This window comes from Pongo pygmaeus, chromosome 9, assembly GCF_028885625.2.
Source record: "Pongo pygmaeus isolate AG05252 chromosome 9, NHGRI_mPonPyg2-v2.0_pri, whole genome shotgun sequence".
NCBI lineage: Eukaryota > Metazoa > Chordata > Mammalia > Primates > Hominidae > Pongo > Pongo pygmaeus.
Genome location: NC_072382.2, coordinates 58,666,356 through 58,686,804, shown reverse-complemented (window position 1 = coordinate 58,686,804; position 20,449 = coordinate 58,666,356). Strand labels below are relative to the sequence as shown.

The following is a 20,449-nucleotide window of genomic DNA, read 5'->3' as shown; positions in this document are numbered from 1 at the left end:
TGGAGTACGATGGCATGATCTTGGCTCACCGCAACCTCCACCTCCTGGGATCAAGCGATCCTCCTGCCTTAAGCTCCTGAGTAGATGGGATTACAGGCACGCACCACCATGCCTGACTAATTTTTGTATATTTTTTGTAGAGACAGGAGTCTCATTCCCTATGTTGCCCAGGCTGGTCTTGAACTCCTGGGCTCAAGCGATCCTCCAGCTTTGGCCTCCTAAAGTGCTGGGATTACAGGCAGTGAGCCACCACACTCAGCCAGTATTGCCTCTTTATAAAGCTCAAAATAACCATATGAAGGAGGTTTATTTTGATTGCCCTGACTTTACAGATAAAGAAAGTGAGGCTCAGAGAAAGGCTAAGTAACTTGCCCAAAGTCACACAGCTAGTAAGTAGTGGAGAAAATAGCTCTGACTCCAAAGTTCATACTCTTAAATGTCATGGTACATTACTCCCCTGTGATTTCCCATGCCATAACTCTGATAAATGCCCCTTGTCAGGAGAACCAGGATGGACAAAATCAAGGATGGAAATGAGCCTGATGAAATCCCCCTCCTGCTGAGGGTCAGGACTGAATGGAGATTCTGATGGGTATGTAGTCCCCAGTCCCCTCTTTTCCTGTTCTCTAATCTTTGTGGTCTCATTTCATTCTCTTAACCCAACCAAACTTCACATTCCCTAACCATCAGATTGCTGTAATTTACAATTTACAGACAAGCTGGTAACATGAGACATAAAAACCTAAAGCTTACAAATTCCAGCTCTGCGGCCACAGCCCGGATAAGCTTATCTCTGGAGTCTTCCTGATGTGACTACTTCCAGAGTAGCAGAGGTGGTTATTGATGCATCTGTGGCATCCCTGAGGACCCCAGCACACAATAAGCTCTCCGGGCCCTAACTCAGTTTGCAACATTGTCTGCACTGCTCAATTAGCCCTCATAATGGACTACCTTCCTCTCTAATCAGCTCCTGTGTAATTCGTTCATCCCCAGTGGAATTTTAAGGCAGGAAGAACATCTTTTTCAGGCCCCATGGTGCTTAGCACATGACAGAGCTATATAATGCGTGGAGGTTGGTAACAGATATATTAATCATTTGGAAAGAAGAAAGGGAGGGGCTGGCTCTCATTGCTGGCCTTCCCTGTGCACTGTGAGAAGTAGTTTGCAAACAACTCATCATCTCATCCTTACAACCCTATAATCCCTATCCCCATTTTACACATGAGGATACTGAGACTCAGAGTTTGCAAATGTGATGGAGCTGGGAAGAGGGGAAGCTGGGGTGTGAATCCAAGTGCTTCTCTTTCCAGTGTAGCCCCAAGCCTCCTCCAATGAGCCTCTCCCAACTTTGTATCTGTTTTAAGCTGAAAAGTAAAAAATGGTATGTCTGGCAGGCACCATCTCTCACTGATTGCTCTGGTCTTTACAAGAGTGCTGAGGGCATTTGATTCCTCCTCTGCCTGCACTCTAGGGAGGAAGCACACAGCTGAAAGCATGAGTCTTCCAGTTCCCCAACCGCATGTCCTTCCCTCCAGCCCACTAGGAGCTGGCATATGTGTGGCAACCTGAATCAGGGCGCAGAGGCTGCCTTCCAGGGGCTCACAATCTGGTAGGGCAAATCAGAAAGGTACCGAAGTCAGGAAGTTACAAGGGTTAAAAGAAAAGTAGGACAAAGTATCAGAGAACTTTTGGGGAAAAGTATACACAAATGCATATGCAAATGCATAAAGAAAAACTGGAAGCTTCTGGGTGATGGGATATTAGGTGGTTTTTATCTTCTGTATGCTTGTGTATCTTTTCTAACGTAATGTGCATTCTTTTAGAATCAGAGAAAAAACATAATTTTTAAAAGAAATTTGGAGGAGGAAGAAATCTGAGAAAATGAGTAGAGCCTCATAGAAGAAGTCATAGCTGAACTGAACCTTAAAGAGTGGGAAGGATTGAGATGGTGAAGGTGAAGGGAGGGAACTGTAGGTTAAAGGAAGAGGCAGCATATGATAACAGGTGCGAGAAGTAGGAAAAATATGGGCTCTGACATTTGAATCCCAGAGGCTTTTCCACTCACTGGCTGTGAAATCTGAGGCAAGCTCCTTTACTTGGAGGAGCCTCTGTTTCCTGATCTATAAAATGGGGGTGAAGGCACAAACCTCACAGTGACACTGGAGAATGTATTACAGCTCACGGCTGGTTAGGGGGCAGGTTGTAGGCTTGGAGAACTAGGAGGAATTGTCTTTTCAGCTCAGTGCTTGGCCCCAAAAGTACAGGCAGAGGGAGAATCGAATACCCCCAACACTCATTTAAGACCCCGGCAATAAATAAAAAGGGAAGAAGTGGAAACTGAAGTTCAAAGAGTGAGCTAGGATATACAGGGCTCCACAGCCCATTCATCCTGCCCAGACAGGCTTGTCGCTGTTCTGAAAGGTTACCTTTCACCCACAGCGTCCTTTCCAATTGATTTCATTGGGTCCCATCGCCAAATCTCTGAGAGAGGAAAGGTAGGGTTTTACTCATTGTCCAGACAGTGAGTCTGTCTCAGAGAGCTGAAGTAACCTGCTCAAGGTCACAGAGCTAGCAAGTGGCAGCATCAGGACTATAGCCAGGGGCCATCTGGTTCCCATGCCTGGATGGTCACCTCCTCAGAGCATCCCTTCTCCTGTCTGTCAGCTGTCTCACCACACCTGCCTCCTCCAGGAAACCCAGGGGCACTTGAGCCCCTGACTTCAGCTCCCCAAAGGCTCCAGGAATTGTACAGGCAGATGGGACCAGGGCCGTCCTGAGAGAAGCCTTTTTCTCTCTTCCTGGGGAATCAGGGTTCTTGGCAGGCAGCATCCACACCAACCACCACAGGCAACAGCATTGCAGCAGGGAGCTCCAGTGAGACTGCATGTGCAGCTCCTCAAAGGGAAGTGGGAGCCTCTTCCCCACGCTGATCCTTTCCTCAGGGCCCTGGTTCCTGCTGACCCCCTGGGGGCATTTAAAATCACTCTATTGTGGATATTAATGGCTCTATTCTTTATTTCCAGGGAAAGAATTTCACCCGAGTGTATCTGCTAATATTGACTTTTTACCAAAACATTTTCCTCTTAAGGATTAAAGAGAGAGTTTGCAAATTCCCAGGTTGACAGTTCCTTGAAGCAGACAGCCAGGGAGGGGCAGGTGATTATTCCTAAAGCGAATGCTTGGGAACCACACAGTTCTCTCTGAGACCAGGAGCCAGGCTGCTGACGTGAGGGACCAGCTCGGGGCTGCATCTGCAGGACTTCAGCAGATGGACCGTTCGTGCCCACCCTGCAGCTCTGTCTGCACACCTCTGTCCACTCTGGGTGGGTGAGCTCCCCAAGGGCAGGTGCTAGGCCTTTTCCTTTGTAGCCTACACAGAACAGTGCACAAAATACACATCTGCATGGGGCACCTGGGATACAACATGGAATAATCCCTCAAGGAGCTCAGAGTCATGGAGGAGACAGACGCATTAGCAAATAATTATAATACCATGTGAGGTATGCACTAATGGTATTTGCTCATTCCAAATATTGATGGAGAAGAGGAGTAGTGAAATACTGGGTTAGGAAACAGCTCGGACAAAGGCAGGTGGAAAGGAGAGAGATGTCAAGATGCATTATAATGGCAGCCTCTCGAAGGTCTTAAGTTGTTCCTGGTTCATTAATTTAGCAAGTGAATTCGTTTAGCAAAAAGCACTATGGATACAGTGAGACAAATAAAATATGGTCCCTGTCCCCAGGGAGCTCACAAGAATCCTTCCCAGGAGACAGACTGGAGGACATTTAAAGAGGAACAGGGGAATTTTGTTCCTGGCAAAGAAGTACACTGTTGAATAATAATATTTATAGGATATTTACTACGTGCTAGGTTAATCCTCACATGAATCTCATGGGTAATAACGGAAACTGGTAGAGAAAGCTTATGAAATTTTCCAAAGCACAGAGACCACATGTGAACCCAGGCAGCTTGGCTGCAGAGCCTGTGTGTGCAGCCATACTGCTCACGTGGTCACTGGAGGAATAAATGAACAGTTGTACCAGCAAAGCACCCATCTCCCCAGAGCATTCTCTATTCTGTGCCTCCTAATCCCCAAACTTCCTGCCTTGTGCCTCCTGGAACTCCTTCTGGCTGCCTGGTTACCAGGTCTTGGCCTGGGTATGGCTGAAAAGCATCTGAGCAGCAAGCAGCCTGGCATCACCTTCACTTCTGGCTGCAGGCACGCAGACTTGGGAAGGCTTGCTAGGTCAAAGGCTGTTTTGCTTTTAGCTCACTTTGCAAGCACGTCTTCTCCCTGCAGACCTGGGGCTCAATGTCTGAGGTGTGGAGTTCCTGCCAGTAATGGAGGGGGACTCTCAAAACACAGCCCCCACACTTAACTCAATGCCCAGGATAGGTGGGCCAGCCAGAGCAGTGCACATGTCTAGATTTTGAGAGACAAACAGCAGATGAAGCTAATTGAGTCATATCTGCCTAGACTCCTCCTCCTAGCCACTATAAGGAGCTCCAGACTGACCTTCCTTCCTAGAGTCTGTCTGTCTTTTCTTTTTCTCTCTCCCCAGTCCATCATCCTTTGTCATAAGCATGATTCTTCTGCAGCATTTGGGCTAAAACTTACTTCCTAGAGGTAAGCACTGTATCCATAGTGCTTTTGCTAAATGAATTCATTTGCGAAATCAGTGAACCAGAAACAACTTAAGATCTTCAAGAGGTTGCTATTACAATGCATCTTGACATCTCTCTCATTTCCACATGCATTTGCCCAAGCTGTTTCCTAACCCAGTACCTGCCGCTCTTCTCGATCAATAGTTGGAATGAGCGAATATTAATGCACACCTCACACTATGTTATGATAATTTGCTAACACCTCCCTTCCTGCAGTCTGTCTGTCTGTCTTTTTCTCTGTTTCCCCAATCCATCATCCTTTATCACAAGCATGGTTCTTTTGCAACCTTTGGGTTAAATCTTACTTCTCAGACCTACTACATGGGATCTAAGCCAAGTTTACTTCTTCAGTCCTATCTTTCATAATGCACCCCACGCATCTAGTACTCCAGGTGCACAGAACTATGTTCTTTAATATCAACAAGCCTTTGCCCACACCATCATCCCTGCCTGGACCACCTCCCTCTCCCATCCCTGCCTTTTCTACTTGATGAAACCACACTCATCCTTCAAGGCTCAAATACCACATCCGCAGTGAGCCTCCTCTCCTTGACTGCAGAGTCAATTGTGGTTCCTCTGTGCTCTTCTAAGGCCCAGGTCTCCTCTCCCCTCCCTTAAAAGCAGGGCCGGCCAGGGGCAGTGGCTCACGCCTGTAATCCCAGCACTTTGGGAGGCTGAGGCAGGCGGATCATGAGGTCAGGAGTTTGAGATTAGCCTGGCCAACATAGTGAAACCCCGTCTCTACTAAAAATATAAAAAATTAGCCAGCATGGTGGTGTACACCTGTAGTCCCAGCTACTCGGGAGGCTGAAGCAGGAGAATCGCTTGAACCTAGGAGGCAGAGCTTGTGATGAGCTGAGATTGTACCACTGCACTCCAGCCTGGGCAACACAGCGAGACTCCGTCTCAAAAAAAAAAAAAAAAAGCAGGGGCCATGTCTTAGTCACCTTTGCACTCCTGTTGCTGTCACAGGGTCTAGTACACACTAGGCGCTCAACTGGGTGAGTGAATACGTCACTGTGGAAGCTGGAGAATGAGTTAACTTGGGAACAAATTCTCATGATTTCCCAGAGTTGGCTGCAAGCTAACAAATGTACTTCACTATGCTTGAAAGGGAAACTGGACCAGGACTGGGTGGGAGAGCAAAGAGGATCCTGGAGAAATGAGACCCCTTCACTACCGCGCCTCTGCGAGCCTCGAACAGAGCTGGGAGCTGGGGCCTAGGCTACCTGTTAAGGAGAGTAAGTGTTGATAAGGACAGAGCTGTGAGGACCCATGTGGCAGCTCTGGGAGGAGGCAGGTGTGTGTGAGTCATGGCCACAGCGGCTGCTGGCCTTTGGACTGTCAGGCTAGCTATGCTTTCTTCATGATGCTCTTGTGCCCCTTCTCTTTGAGCACATGGTGGCAAACCAATGCACTTGAGCACCCAGATGCAAATCCCACTTCTGCCATTTAACAGCTGGGTGGCCTTGGGCAACTTGCTTCACCTCAGTTTCCCAATCTGATAAATGAGGATATAATAATATCTACTGCACAGAGTTTGGTGCAGACTGACTGAGATGATGAGGTGCCTGCACAGTGCCTGGCCTATAACAAGTGCTTAGGCAGGAGCAGAAAACCAACCACCACATGTGCTCACTATAAGTGGGAGTTGAACAATGAGAACACGTGGACACAGGGAGGGGAACAACACACACCGAGCCTGTCGGAGGGTGGGAGGCAAGAGGAGGGAGAGCATTAGGACAAATACCTAATGCACGTGGAGCTTAAAACCTAGATGACAAGTTGATAGGTGCAGCAAAGCACCATGGCACATGTATAGCTATGTAACAAACCTGCACACTCTGCACATGTATCCCAGAACCTAAAATAAAATAAAAAATAATAAAAAAAGAAGTGCTTAGGGTCCTTTGCCTTGGAGAGGCTCCTTGTGTTCCCTGGGCTGGGGCAGAGGTTTCCTAAGAGAGAGGGGCAGCAGTCAGACCCTGAGGGTTGGCACAGCTTGGAGAAGAGGTGGGGACCGAGGCAGGGCAGAGCTGACCCCTGCCAATCATGCCTGCTTCATCTGCATAGGACAAGGAGAGCTCCCGAGGCAGGCACGATGCCACATGAGGGCATGAGGGTGGGGGAGGAGAAGAAAGCAGGGCAAAGGGACCAAGTTCAGAGTGGGTTTTGACATCCATGCTGAGCAGGTCAAGGCACGGGCAGCTCCAGTGTCTGAGCCCTGCAATCCTTCTGGAAAAGACCTGCCTTGGAGGAGGGCCCAGATCCAGCCTGACCACTACATGGGGCTTGGACAATAACCCTTAGGACTAGGCCCTGGGGGCCCCAGCAGTGATCAGGTTTGAGGGAAAGAACATGGGCAGAGTCTCTGCTCCACACACTGACTAGTAAGTCACCCAACTTCTCTGAGCCTCAGTTTCTACTTCTGTGAAATGGGGTAACAACACTCCCCTCCTAAACTTAGTAGGAGGCTTGATGAGATCATGTTGACAATGCACCTAGCAAAGGGCATGGCCCATAGGAGGTGCCCAATAAATATTGGTTACTTTCTTCAGCTCACAGTGCACTGGGGACTCTTGTCTTCTTGCTGCAGACATGCAGCTGGACAGCAGAAAAGGGCTCCTCCCTCCAAAGGCTGGAGAGGCAGTCGGAATAAGGCAATATGATCTCAAACCGAATACCTGGGCCTTCCCAGTCAGGCTATGTTGAAAAATCTCCCAAATAAAATGGCGAATGGAGGCAAAGACCCCTCCACCCCCAAAGACATCACAGTCCCTGATGGAAGGTGATGGGAAACCCAAGGGGCTCATCTGCTAGCCCAGGACCCCACTGAGGAGGGAAATTTGCCATCTTTTGGATACACCGTTCAGGGACATCTTGGAAATGCAGGAAACAGGGGTGCATGTTGATATTCAGACATTGGGCCTAAAGTCTTTCTCCCTGCTCAGTTCTGTACTCATGCTTATGAAAAACCTGACACCTTGAATAATTTTCCCCTAGAAATGATTGGTAGGGAAAGCTTGCCCTTCTGCTGACTGGCTGCAACTTTTATTCCTAAATGAGTACTCCAAAGCCCAGAGATCCCTTTTTCCCTTGGCTACCAGAAGGCACAGAGCCAGGTTTTATGTTGATGGCTGTAGTTGTCCTCTGCCCGGGTTGCTGAACATCTTTTTACCCTCTTCATTTCTCAGCTCCTATTTTCTTACCTTTTTAAAGGGTTTTATTTTACATGCATCTTTCTTTTATTATACTTTTAAGTTCTGGGATATACGTGCAGAACGTGCAGGTTTGTTACATAGGTATACACATGCCATGGTGGTTTGCTGCATCCATCACCCAACCCTTCATCTACATTAGGTATTTCTCCTAATGCTATCCCTCCCCTTGCCCCCCACCCCCAGACAGGCCCCAGTGTGTGATGTTCCCCTCCCTGTGTCCATGTGTTCTCATTTTTCAACTCCCACTTATGAGTGAGAACATGCGATATTTGCTTTTCTGTTCCTGTGTGAGTTTGCTGAGGATGATAGTTTCCAGCTTCATCCATGTCCCTGCAAAGGACACGAACTCAACCTTTTTTATGTCTGCATAGTAGTCCATGGTGTATATGTGCCACATTTTCTTTATCCAGTCTATCATTGATGGGCATTTGGGTTGGTTCCAAGTCTTTGCTATTGTGAATAGTGCTGCAATAAACATATGTCTGCATGTGTCTTTATAGTAGAATGATTTATAATCCTTTGGGTATATACCCAGTAATGGGATTGCTGGGTCAAATGGTATTTCTGGTTCTAGATCCTTGAGGAATCACCGCACTGTCTTCCACAATGGTTGAACTAATTTACACTCCCACCAACAGTGTAAAAGTGTTCCTATTTCTCCACATCCTCTCTAGCATCTGTTGTTTCCTGACTTTTTAATGATCACCATTCTAACTGGTGTGAGATGGTATCTCATTGTGGTTTTGATTTTTACATGAATCTTTTATCAACTAGTTTCAAGTGCTTCTTGGAAGTAGGTGGGTATAAATAATAGATTCATGATTGACTCAGCCTGGGGTTCTGGCTCTTTAATTAAGACAGTGATCTTTGCCCAGAAACCAACATTTATTGGTTACATCTGGCTCTTCAGAACACCCACTTATGGTGTGTATGTCAGTGCAGCTCAGGACCAAGCTGGAAACGAATGTTGGTGTTGCAATTTCCCGCACTGGGAAATTACTGCCGTGCATCTGAGTAACCATGGGATTCAGAGTCTGACAGAACTGAGTTTCAATTCCAGCTCTGCCACTTATTAGCTGTGTGAATTAGGACAAATAGTTTAACCTTCCTCTATAAATGAGAATTGAGAACAGTATGGACCTTGCTAGTTATCATAAAAATTAAATGAAATAATGCATGCAAAGGACTTAGCAAAGAACCTGCACATAGTAAGCGTTGAATACGTACTAGCAATGATGATGGGTATTAGCAGCATTTATTGAGTCCTCACTGAACAGAGTGGGCCCTCCAATAAATGTGTGTGCATCCTCAACTGAGGAGGATGGTCGAAAGATTTCCCCTCCACTGAGCCCTGAGGATACATGTATTACCTGCTCCAGAAGACAGACCCTGAGACCTTCTGCATCTCTCCCAGTGCGGCTAGAAGGAGCGAGGACTTGCCACAGCCCACCTGCCCCACGATCATAGTCAGCTGGCCTGCAGGGAGGGAGGGTGGCAGATGTGAGTGGGGCCGGGGGAGTCTGAACAACCATTACCCAGAAAGACAGACAGACAGATGCACCCAACCCTGGGGCCCCTGTTTTCTTTCTTCCTACCTTGAATCCCCAACAAGTCCTCTCCCTCTTTAATCCTTTCCTTCTGGAAATCAACATCCTCCTCTGGCTCCCCAGGTCCTTCCCCCTCTCTGATTTCCTGCCCCGCCACCCTTCCTAAGCACTCGCTTCTCCTTTCCCATGCTCCTAGTATGAGCCCAGGCTCCTTGTGGTCCCAAGAAACGCCATCCTGGGTCCCACCTCCAACCCACCTCCATACTTTGCTCATGGCTGCCTCTGCCAGAAAATCCTCCTGCCTCATGGCCTCAGGGACTTTGTCCATTCTCAGAAACCCCACCTCTTCCACTTGCATTCCTTGGCTACCCACTTCTGATCTTTTTGTGCATTATCTATACTGTCTGCAATGGATGGTTTGACATTAAGGCTGGCAATTTTACCCTGTCCTTAGTGCTTCACTCCCACCCAGCACACAGAAGCCTCTAGAATGTAGCCTTCCCCTTCTCTAATATACCCAGGGCATCCACCAAGAATGAGCAGAGAGTAGGTACTCAATAAATGCAGCTTTGTCTTTTTATCTCCGTGTTATTCAGTGGGACATGGGGAGGGGCATGCTGGAGGGGTGGACTGGGCCATACCTCGGGGGATACGAATGGTGATGTTGGACAGTGTGGGGATTCCATCCGGGGTCCACGTGAAGTAGCCTCCCACAATCTTCATTAGGTGCGTCCCACCGCCCAAGAGAGAACAGAAAGGCAGCCCTTTCCCGGTGTGAATAGTCTCCGGCTTCCCCTCCTCCATGAAAGCCAAAAGACACTGATTCCAGCCCCTGGATCACTTCCAGAGCAGGGGAGTGGGAGACTGGCCTTCTCATGCTGACCCCTGCCTAAGGCTGGGGGTCCCCCCACTTGGTGGTCCCTGGTTTCTGGACTCCTATGGACCATATAGGTGGGCAGGGTGACCTCTGCAGAGGACTAAGCATGCAGCTTTCTGGCTTTCCAGGTGCTGAGCTTCCTCTGGGAGTTGGTGCTGGGTGGCCGGGCATGGGGCAGCAGGACTCACCTGGACACAGCAGTTGTCAGCATCGCCATCTGCACTGGGGACCAGGCTCTGCAGTGGGCTGGTGAGGCCCCGACAATCCTCCCGGGCTGGACGCTTGCGGTTTACCACCTTGAGGGGCTGGGGGTGGTTTGGAGGTGAGGACCCACTGGGCTGGGAGCTGTGTAGGGAAGGGAGCCCCTCTTCCTGGGAAAAAAGGCAGAAGTCCGACACAGCAGGCCCAAGTTTTGGGCCTTAGAGGACCATGCTGGGAGTAGCAAGGGGAGGCCGGGCACTCACCACCGCCTGGTACTTGCTGGCTGGGCCCTGAGGTGTGGGCTCATGGGGGGCACACTGTTCCTCACGGATTTCTGCACTGGACAGGAACTCGCTCAGCTTTTGCACGCTGCTTGGGAAGCACAGAGACACCCCTCACCCCTGCCAGGGGCAGAGGGGAGGGGAGAGGGCGCAGCCTGATAGAGAGCTCTGAGAAGGATCTTAGGGCTGAAGTATAGTCCCACAAAGCCCACACTGAAGGGGGCAGACCAGTGGGCATGGGGGCAGGCAATTGGTGTTACCAGGGTTTGCTAGGGTTGACCAGTCAGCTGGAATAGGCTGGGGTCTGGATTGGAGGTGAGATTGGTTAGTTTTAGGGTTAATGTTGAAGTTAGTTAGTCTGGGTTATTAGACTGAAGGATGGTTGGTGTTGGATTGGTCGGGGTTAAGGTTAGTTAGGACTAGGATTGGTAAAGAATCAATAGCTAGTATTTTGTGAGCATACACTATATGCCAGACACTGTGTTAACTGTTTTGTAGCATTATGTAATCGGATCCCCATAACAGCCTGCTGGGAGAGGTGTCATTACTCATGGGGGAGGCGGCTATTCCTACCCTCTCCCCTGTCCAGACTTCCCTGTGGAAGCACTGGAAGCTTCACTCTTCCAGTTCATTCTCTCCCATCCTGGAGGTGTGAAAGCTTTCTGGGAAGCTCAGGATTGTTTGTATTCCCCTTTCTTCTCTTTTGCTAAATGTCCAACAGGCCTGGGGCAGACAAGCCATCCCACCCTCAAGGCAAGGTTATTCTGGGGTGTAAGTGAGCTGTGGCCTGGAGTCACCCTTTCTGTGTGCCACCTCCTAGATGGGAGGGGCAGACCGCCAGGCTCTGCCTTCATCCCCTGTCCAGCCTCTCTCCCCTGCAGGCGGTGACTGGGAAGAGTGGAGCTGGCCCTCATCTCTTGGGGTGAAGCTTCAGGTAGTGTCCTGCGCCCACCTTCAGCCAGAGCCTGAGTTGTCTCACTGAAAAGGCCTCTGCTACTCTGGTGTTCCATTCCTGGAAACAGTAGGATCCAGAGTGTTTGAAAATATGAATGCTTTGGGATCAGTGCAACAGTTTTCAGGCAGGTGCAGCGTTCTTAAATCTGTGGTTTCTACACAGAATCATAGGGCTGGAGAGTGGGTGGTGGGAAGAGGGGTGATCATCACACCCCACAACACCCTGGCCAAGAAACTGAGTCAGCACAGCTGACTGTGGAAATGGGAGCTAATCCCTGTTTAACCAGCTACTCCCCGGTCAGATACTCCTTAGAGCATAATTTTGCTGAGTTATGCCCCATTCCATCTTTGAACCCATGCTAGAGCCTCCCCTTGCAAGCTACCCTCTCTATCAGCTACTTCATTCCAACAGCTACTCCTTCCTTCCAGCTTCCCAGGACCTGCCAGGGTCCCATAAGACAGGGGTGTCACCTTCCTCAAGGCTGAAGACACAGAGGACATTTGTTACTGACTGGTTCTCTGGCCATGGGTAAGGACAAGCCAGCCCTCCACAGAGGCATGACAGGCTCTTGCTTTCAAGGAGCCAGAGCTACTTCAGAGGCCCGAGGACATCTTCTCACTCCGGATAGGGCATTTCCCAGCCAAAGCCTCAGCCTTCTACCTTCAGGCTTTCATTCCCAAGAGGGCAATGCCTCTGGGACAGTGGCAGAGTCCCCATGAGGCTCTAGAGCCTGGAAGCGGGAGCCTCCAAGAGCTGTGGGCCAATCAGAGCAGGACCCAGTGCTTGGGGGAAGCTGTTTCACTGGCTGAGGCTGTGAGGGCTCAGGGGCTGTGGAAAGTGTAGGGGATACTTGGCCTGGGAAAGATAGACACAGTGGATGCCTTCTGACATCTGTGGGGCTGCCACGTGGGGAAGGGATGGCCTCATTCTTGGTGGCTCTGGAGGGTGAAGTTAGGACCAGTGGGTAGAATTTAGGAGGATTCCACATTTGGCTCAACACTGATTTTTTTTCTTAAGTTGTCGTGAAAGTGACAGTGAGTCCCCTCTCCTGGGAGGTATGTAAGCAAGTCTTTGCTCAGGGATGGCAAGCTGGGAAACCATACAGGCCAATGTCCCTCTGACCAACCAGGACCAGCTACAGCGAGGCCCAGCAATGGGGGTGTGTTCCGGGACCAAACGGCTGTGGTTTGGCTGTCACTCGAGCAAGCCCTGAGGCTGACACAGGACCTGCCTGCCCAGTGCCCTCGCCCGGACCCTCCCCTCACCTCACTAGAGCTTTGACGGTAGATCGGACCACACTGGACAGCAGGAACAGCGGTGTGACCAAGATATGGAAGAGGGAGAGGGAGGCAAAGGCCACGGAGGGCGAGAAGTCGGCCTCTTTGAAGAAGCTGACATGGCCCACGAAGGTCTGTGGACAGAGGCACAAGTGAGGCCAGGGTGGCCCAGGGTGTGGGTCCCTCCCACACTGGAAACGCTCAGCACTGGAAGGGAAATGAGAGGGCTGGCAGGGAGCGGGCTCCTAAGAGGATCTTTCAGTTGGAGACACCTTCATCATCCCCACAGTCATCTCATGGAAACGTCCCCAACAAGTTCAGGACTTCAAGCTGGAGAGCAGGGGCTGCTCCCTCCCTGTCCTGGCCAAGACTCCCTGTCCTGCCCAGCCTTGGCTGGGAATAAGCAGGGAGGAGACCTCGGGTTAGGTCAGCACGGCCCCCTCCGCAGACAGCAGGCGGGGTGCTCATCTCCCCAGTCCTCATTGGGATAATGTAAACAGAGTGATTACGAAGCTGCGCAGTGCTGTGCCCCAGCCACCTGGCTGGCTCAGTGGCCTCTGTTACCCACAGTTCCCCCAGGAGCCAGGCCAGGAACCAGCTCAATAAATCACATTGGAAGTGAATTCCCAAGCGTATCCGACAGGCTGTGAACTCTACACGGCTCAGGGACACTGGCCCCGGGGGAAATAAGTAGATCTTTTTAAGGAACTGCAGCCATCACAGAAGACGGGGATGGGAGGCTGGGTGAGGGGGCTGCAGGCTCTTAGGGGCCCAGGCCTTTCTGTAGGAGCACGCTGCCTGACCCCATGGCTCAGCTCACACACAGCTTTTATCAAAATTGCTTTAGAAAGCCACCATCGTAATATTTAATGGCATGGAGAATTGTGTGTGGCATATTCTTAAATTTAAAAGAGCAGGTTGCAAAACTGCATGCACAGCACATTCCTATTTTTGTAGAAAATGACATATCATAGGCCTTAAAAAAGACTGGAAAGAAACACATTAAAAATGTTACCAGTGGGATTATGGGTGATTTTAATTCTCTTTGCGCTTTCTGTTCTGGATTTCCTATCACTTCTACAATGCACGTTTCACTTTAAAAATTAAAAATTTGGTAGCTATTTTTTAAAAGAAAGTTTAATTTCTCTAAATACTAAGCCTCCGATCTTCCAGGCCTGGAGGCAGAGGCCCCTGTTCGGCTGGAGTTGGGGAGGGGCCGCACCCTCTATAAACTTTCGATCCTATTTTCAGTCTGGCTGTGGAGCCTGTCTTCTGAGGCCCCTGTGCAGAAAGGCCAAACCTGGGCAGCCTGTCACTGCAGACGCCCTCCCCCTCCACCCTACCCCCAAGAGATGGAGAAAGGATCCACTTACTATGAGGACAGCTGCAATGGGGATGGCCGTGTTCATGAAAACTGCAGAGGAAGCACAGGGAGGAGTTTAGTGGGAGGAGCGTGACAGCTACACATGGAGATGCCCAGGGTGGCTGGAGGCAGTGCAGCCCAGTGGGGCCAGCTTGTGGGGCACAGCTCCAGTAGGCTAGGGGCAGAACTCTAGCCCTGTGGCACCTCCAGTTCCTCACCCCATTTCCCTCAGGACTCTTGTCCCAGGTACCCTGGCCCCCGACTCTGGGGCTTAAGCTGTTAAGTCACTCTGTGTGGACAGGGTGAAGTTAGCCCCACGGGAAAGTGGTGGGAGAAGGATGGGAGAGTTGGCTGTCTGTGGCCAACTGTGAGGCCAGGAACACGTGTTTCTGGGGGCATCAAGCTGCCACTTCTTCCTCTGCCTTTGGCTCCTGTGTCCCCCCAAGCCAGGCTCTCTATGAAGCTTAGAGGCTTCCTAATCTCCGATGGCTCTTGAGAAAATTTCAAACTCATTCTCACTGAGGTATTAGTAACTAAGGACAGCTTAAAGCAGGATGTCCCTTAGAGTCTGTGTGCAGGTGGGGTAGCTGGTTTGCTGCAACAGAGGCCTCCTCCTTATTCTGTTAAATGTGTGGCCTTTAGATGAGTCACAGGGACTTCAGGAAGAAAAGAGAGTGGGACTTGGTGTGACAGAAGGGCAGAATCCCTGTTACTTATAAGCTGTGTAACCTAGGGCATGTCATTTACCTTCCCCGTGCCTCAGTTTCCTCATCTGATTTTTGTAAACTTATAAATACTTGTTCATACACCCCAGCTCCTTCCAAGGTCAGAGGAGATAACATGGGTAACAGGCTCCATGAGCCCCAGGTGCTGCCTACACGTCATACCTCATGGGCTACTAGCTTAGCCCTGCTCCACTCGTCACCCCTCCTCTGGCCTAGGGTATAAAATGCTCAACAGTGCCCTGACCCTAGGCCTAAACTTCCAGAGAGAGCAGCCCCCCCATGGCATAAGAGGTAACCATGCCAGCTGCCACCTTCTCATCCTATCCTCTTTCATTCAAGGATCCTCTTCCAGGGCAGCCCAGAAAGGAGTCTGGTTCTGCCATTAGACAAATTAAAGCAGAGGGACCAGGAGTCAGGAGCCAGAAGCCAGAGGCCAGGGCTCTGCCTGTGCACATGGCCCCTGTCTAATGAATGGCGAAGTCTTGGACACTCTGATGAAGTCCAGATGGTCAATACCATTCCAAGAAGTTGACTGCCCATTTACTCCAAGAATCCTGCAGCAGTCAGTACATACAAAGCCTTGTACATCAGAGATGTGGTCCCCAACTTCAGGGAATCCCAAGTGGGTGGAAGGATATGGCCTCTGCCCTTAGGGGATTCCCAGTCTGAGGATGGAGACAGGAGCTATGCTCCCAGGAAGTTCCAGATACAATGGGGAGACAGAGTACATGCCCCTTAGAAGTTCTCAAGCAGATGGGAAGGACATTGTCCCCATCCTTGGGGAATTCCTAATCTGATGGGGAAGGTAAGGCTCCTGCAGTTGGAGAGGTCCCAGTCTCCTGGAGGATGTATGGCTGGAGCCCTTGTATGGCTGGGCCCTGGCAGATGGCGAATTTCTCTGCCCATGAGGCTTTTAATGAATACCAACATCATACATGCCTGTGCTTTAACTGCTCTTCCTCATGAAGGCTGGATGGTTTCCAGGGCCCACTACCATGCCACAGCCCTCTCGCACCGTTTCCAGCAGGAAACAGCGTATTATTGGTGTTCCCACAGCATGAGGGACCCAGATCTGGGACACAGGACATAGTGCAGCCATTACTGGCTGAGGAGGAGAGGCAGGAGGATGCCCATCAGACCTAGGACCTTGACCATCACCAACTACATAGTTCTAAATGTGAGGTAGCCTTGCCCCTCCCCTATGGGGCCAGTCACTCCAAGGAGCAACTGGGAGGGCAGGGGCCTCTCTTCTGCTCCTCCTGGCCCATCCCCACAAATAACCAATAAGGAGGGGTCCTGTGCACCCATCCCTCAGCCCCCGCTCCAGGCCAAGACCTCTCGTTCACATTCTGGGGCTTGACTCCCAGCCAAAAAATAGGCTGAGTGTTGGATTATAAATTGCTACAACGCTCTTGGAAAGCAATCTGGTGCTTTGTAGCTAGAGCCACACAGAAGTTCAGACCTTCTGATCCTATAATCCGTCTCCAGGGAATTTATCCTGAGTAATCATTCAAGAGCAGCACAAAGCCATCAGCAAGATGGTATTAGCTGCAGCTAACACAAAATTCAATAAAACAAAACCACAACCACAGCAACAGCAACAAACCATCCCAAACGAAATACACTGGAAACGTCCAACAAGAGGGGCTGTTTTAGTAAATGATGGTGCATCAGCTGTGGGGGAGATTTTGCAGTCAGAAAATGTGATAATTGACACTTCATTCTACTGCACATTTTCCCTGGTCATGGTTTTTTTAATTTAATTTTTTTCAATTTTATTGTCTTTATTTTTGTAGCTGCCTGAACTCCTTTGAGGAATGAGACAAGCTATAAATAAATTTAAAAATGAACATCCCAAAGCTGATGTAGCAACATGGAGTATGCTTCTGATATAATTAGCTTCTGCCCAGTTCTGGCTGTTGTATGGAGACGCTAAAGAATGCAAATGTGATTTTCCACTTCTTTCACCCTCCCCTTGATGGACAGCCTTTGTGCAGGGAGTTCTGGTTCCCCTTCAGGGCCGGGGCTGGGAGAGTAGAATCATCAGCTGCGTGTGTGTGTGTGTGTGTGCGCGCGCACACGCGTGTGTGTGTGTATGCGTGTGTGTGTGTGTGTTTACAAGAAAAAGAAATAACCTTTAATATGTTCAATGATAATTTTCTGGATCTTCCTCTTGTGTCAAAAGCTATGCATTTTCTCCTCAAAGCAGCTGCTCCAAGAACTAACTAGCCTTCTTTACCTCCCTCTAGCTGGGATAGACTAATTCCCCTCCACCCCCACCTCTCTTCTTTCAATAACACTGCGTAGGTGTTAATGGCCTGGGCTCTCACCAATGAACAGAATTGTCATTTAAGCCAGCAACCCACAGGCAGTGGCACCCAAAGCCTCACCCCCAGCCCCCAGGGCAGAAGCCACAGAGCTGGCATTGTTTCCACTGTCTGAGGAAGAAGGAGCCAAAAGCTGACCCTCAGCACAAATCAAAGGCCAATATGGAGAGAGAATAACTGCTTCTAGGCCCAGAGTAGGCAAGTTGTGGGCAAAAAAGGGGAGTTTTTTCAGCCACCCCATCTTTAGAAACAAGGGGAAAACTAGACCCTTTTCCACTCTTATGGTCTACAAGGCACTCTACTGCTCCAAGGGGATCTAAAAGCACAAAAGGATTTGAACAAATAAGGAGAACTTTTCCCAGGCTGGAGATAAGAGTGAGAAACAGAAAGATGGGTGAATGTAATAATGTGTAGGAAGATGATGCTGGGAACCTCTGTTCTTCACATGGCTGCCAGCCCTACGGAGGACAATACAGTAAGAACCAGGACAACCACTCCAGACTGGTATAGCTGGGGAATCTTCAGGCCTTTTCCTAGGTCCCACATCAAGTGTCAGACCCCATTCCAGGTATGATACATGACAGGGAAGATGAGTGCAAACTTAGCTGTGTGGATCAGTGCTGGCCCCAGACACAGGGACTTCACGCATTCCAAATAAGACTCAAAGTTCCCAGGGAGTAACAAGGCCGACATGCCAAAAAGAGAGACCCCTGCACTCGAAGCAATAGCAGTGCCATGGTGGCAGATGGACATGGCCATAGGAAGAGACCAACTGTAGATAGTGATGTGGGGAGATATGGGAGAGTTTGAACCTGTGTTCTTATTCCAGAACCGCTCCATCTCTTCTTTGGCTGTGATTCCCAAAGGAACAAGCGTTTCTGGTACAGAGCTGAGGGCTAAAGTGGGCTTGGAGGCAATGACAACCAACATGTCTCAGCAAGAGCGCAGCCATCTTGGGTTCCGGTCTGGATGGAAGTGACCAGCTGCTTGTGTTTTAAAGGTCTCTCTGAAGATCATCTTTTGGGGCTCTGGGGTGGATGTGGCTGGACCTGAGAAGTCTGGGGTTGTTACGGGCTCTGGCACCTCTCTGAGCACAATAGTCGGTCCTGTGCCCTAGCTGAGGGTGAGACAGGAAGGCAGGGAGCTGGGCATACAGCTGTCATGGGTTGAAGATCTGAGGCCTTGCCCTCATTTTCCTGAACCACATAAAGTTCTATAAGGTTCCAAGGTGGTGGAGGGGTGGGGAATATAGCCAAGAATAGATTTCTGTCCAACTCAGGCCCAAGGTGAGGTGACTCACCTTAATTTGATTTAGAAAAAAACAAAAACAAAAAGAAGAACACGATAGTGCTCAGATCTTGAATGTTAAGGAGGAAGAACTATGTTAAATAATGGCAAGTGAAACAGGATTATAAAACCTTCTTCTTGTGTAAGTGTGATGCTGTTATGGAAAAGTTTAGTTGCGTGTAGGCTGGCCTGAAAGGCTGCCATCAAAACTGAAAGCCCTTCTGCAATAGTGTAGAGACATGGGTATTTTTTAGAATATCCTTTCCAAAAATATCCCTTAAGACTTATCCATTCAAGGCTGGGCACAGTGGCTCACGCCTATAATCCCAGCGCTCTGGGAGGCCAAGGCGGGTGGATCACCTGAGGTCAGGAGTTCGAGACCAGCCTGGCCAACATGGTGAAACCACATCTCTACTAAAAATACCAAAATATTAGCCAGGCGTGGTGGCGCATACCTGTAATCCCAGCTACTCGGGAGGCTGAGGCAGGAGAATCGCTTGAACCCAGGAGGCGGAGGTTGCAGTGAGCCGAGATCGCGCCACTGCACTCCAGCCTGGGCAACAAGAGTGAAACTCTGTGTCAAAAAAAAAAAAAAAAAAAGACTTATTCATTCAAAAAAGGTCTCCCTGTTCCAGGCCTTGTGCTGGATTCTGGGGGCTACAGTAGTAAATAATTGTGTAAGTTTTTCATACCCTCAACCCTTGCCCCATACAAAACAAAATGAACAAAACAACAAATCAACAAACCAGAGCTGGGATCAGATCACCCACTCCCCCTGGCTTTGCCCAAGGAATGTTTTCTGGCCCTTATGGGCACCAGCCTGGCACTGCAATACCAGGAGTTTTTCATTTCCAAAGCATTGATACATGTTCCAAAAGTTATGTGTCAGAGAGGCATAGCCAGCCATTTGTACCTCTGATTAACTTCAGCTTTGTTGCCTGTGCAGGGCCAGGGGAGGAGCATGCAGGCTCACAGGTTGGGCCTAATTGCAAGACGCATCTGCAGGAGGGGAAATGTATTTTGAAGTGCACGGGGCTATTTCCCATTCAGTCCAATAGTCAGTGCAGTCAACAGAGGGGGAAGGAAATCAGGTTAATGGTGTCAGTTGCTGGCAGCTGAGGAAGTGTGGCGGGAGGCATCTCAGTCAGACTGATCTTTACCTCCTTAATTGATGGGCACCCCGGCTCTCCCTCAGCCATGCTCCCCACCAAGCCAGGCCAGGATATGCATAAGCAGCCCACTGTGGCTGCACCAGCTGGCAGAAGGGCAGGTAGATATTGAAGAATTTCAGGCCAGGCACGGTGGCTCATGCTTGTAATCCCAGCATTTTGGGAGGCCAAGGCAGGTGGATCACCTGAGGTCAGGAGTTTGAGACCAGGCTGGCCAACATGGCGAAACCCTGTCTCTACTAAAACTACAAAAAAATTTAGCTGGGCATGGTAGAGGGCACCTGTAATCCCAGCTACCTGGGAGGCTGAGGCAGGGAGAATTACTTGAACCTGGGAGGCAGAGGTTGCAGTGAGTTGAGATCACGCCACTGCACTCCAGCCTGACAACAGAGTGAGACTCGGTCTCAAAACAACAACAACCAAAAGAATTTCAGACATGCTGGAGAAGGAAGGGGCACCAGGTCTCCAGGTCATGTTGTTTTTCTCCGCTGCCTGTTCTGAGTGAGCACCTCCACTGAGGAGGTCAGAGGCTTCTCCCACTGCATCCCCAGGCC

At 49.7% G+C, this 20,449-nt stretch overlaps 1 protein-coding gene and 1 pseudogene across 7 annotated transcripts in view; both read right to left on the bottom strand.

Moving 5' to 3' along the window:
• Positions 1–20,449, bottom strand: part of ABCC8 (ATP binding cassette subfamily C member 8) — an 83,984-nt gene that overhangs the window by 24,882 nt on the left and 38,653 nt on the right. For 4 of the 7 annotated variants that reach the window (XM_054438741.2, XM_063671112.1, XM_054438740.2 and 1 more), the window contains 6 exons: positions 14,398–14,438; positions 13,013–13,158; positions 10,775–10,880; positions 10,499–10,681; positions 10,075–10,150; positions 9,257–9,362 (listed from right to left, as the gene is read on the bottom strand). In XM_054438741.2, coding sequence (XP_054294716.1) covers positions 9,257–9,362; positions 10,075–10,150; positions 10,499–10,681; positions 10,775–10,880; positions 13,013–13,158; positions 14,398–14,438 — 658 coding nt within the window. The remainder of the gene's footprint in view (positions 1–9,256; positions 9,363–10,074; positions 10,151–10,498; positions 10,682–10,774; positions 10,881–13,012; positions 13,159–14,397; positions 14,439–20,449) is intronic. The other 3 variants (XM_054438743.2, XM_054438742.2, XM_063671113.1) reach the window with 1 other exon arrangement.
• LOC129007645 (succinate dehydrogenase cytochrome b560 subunit, mitochondrial-like) lies at positions 17,881–18,391 on the bottom strand (annotated as a pseudogene).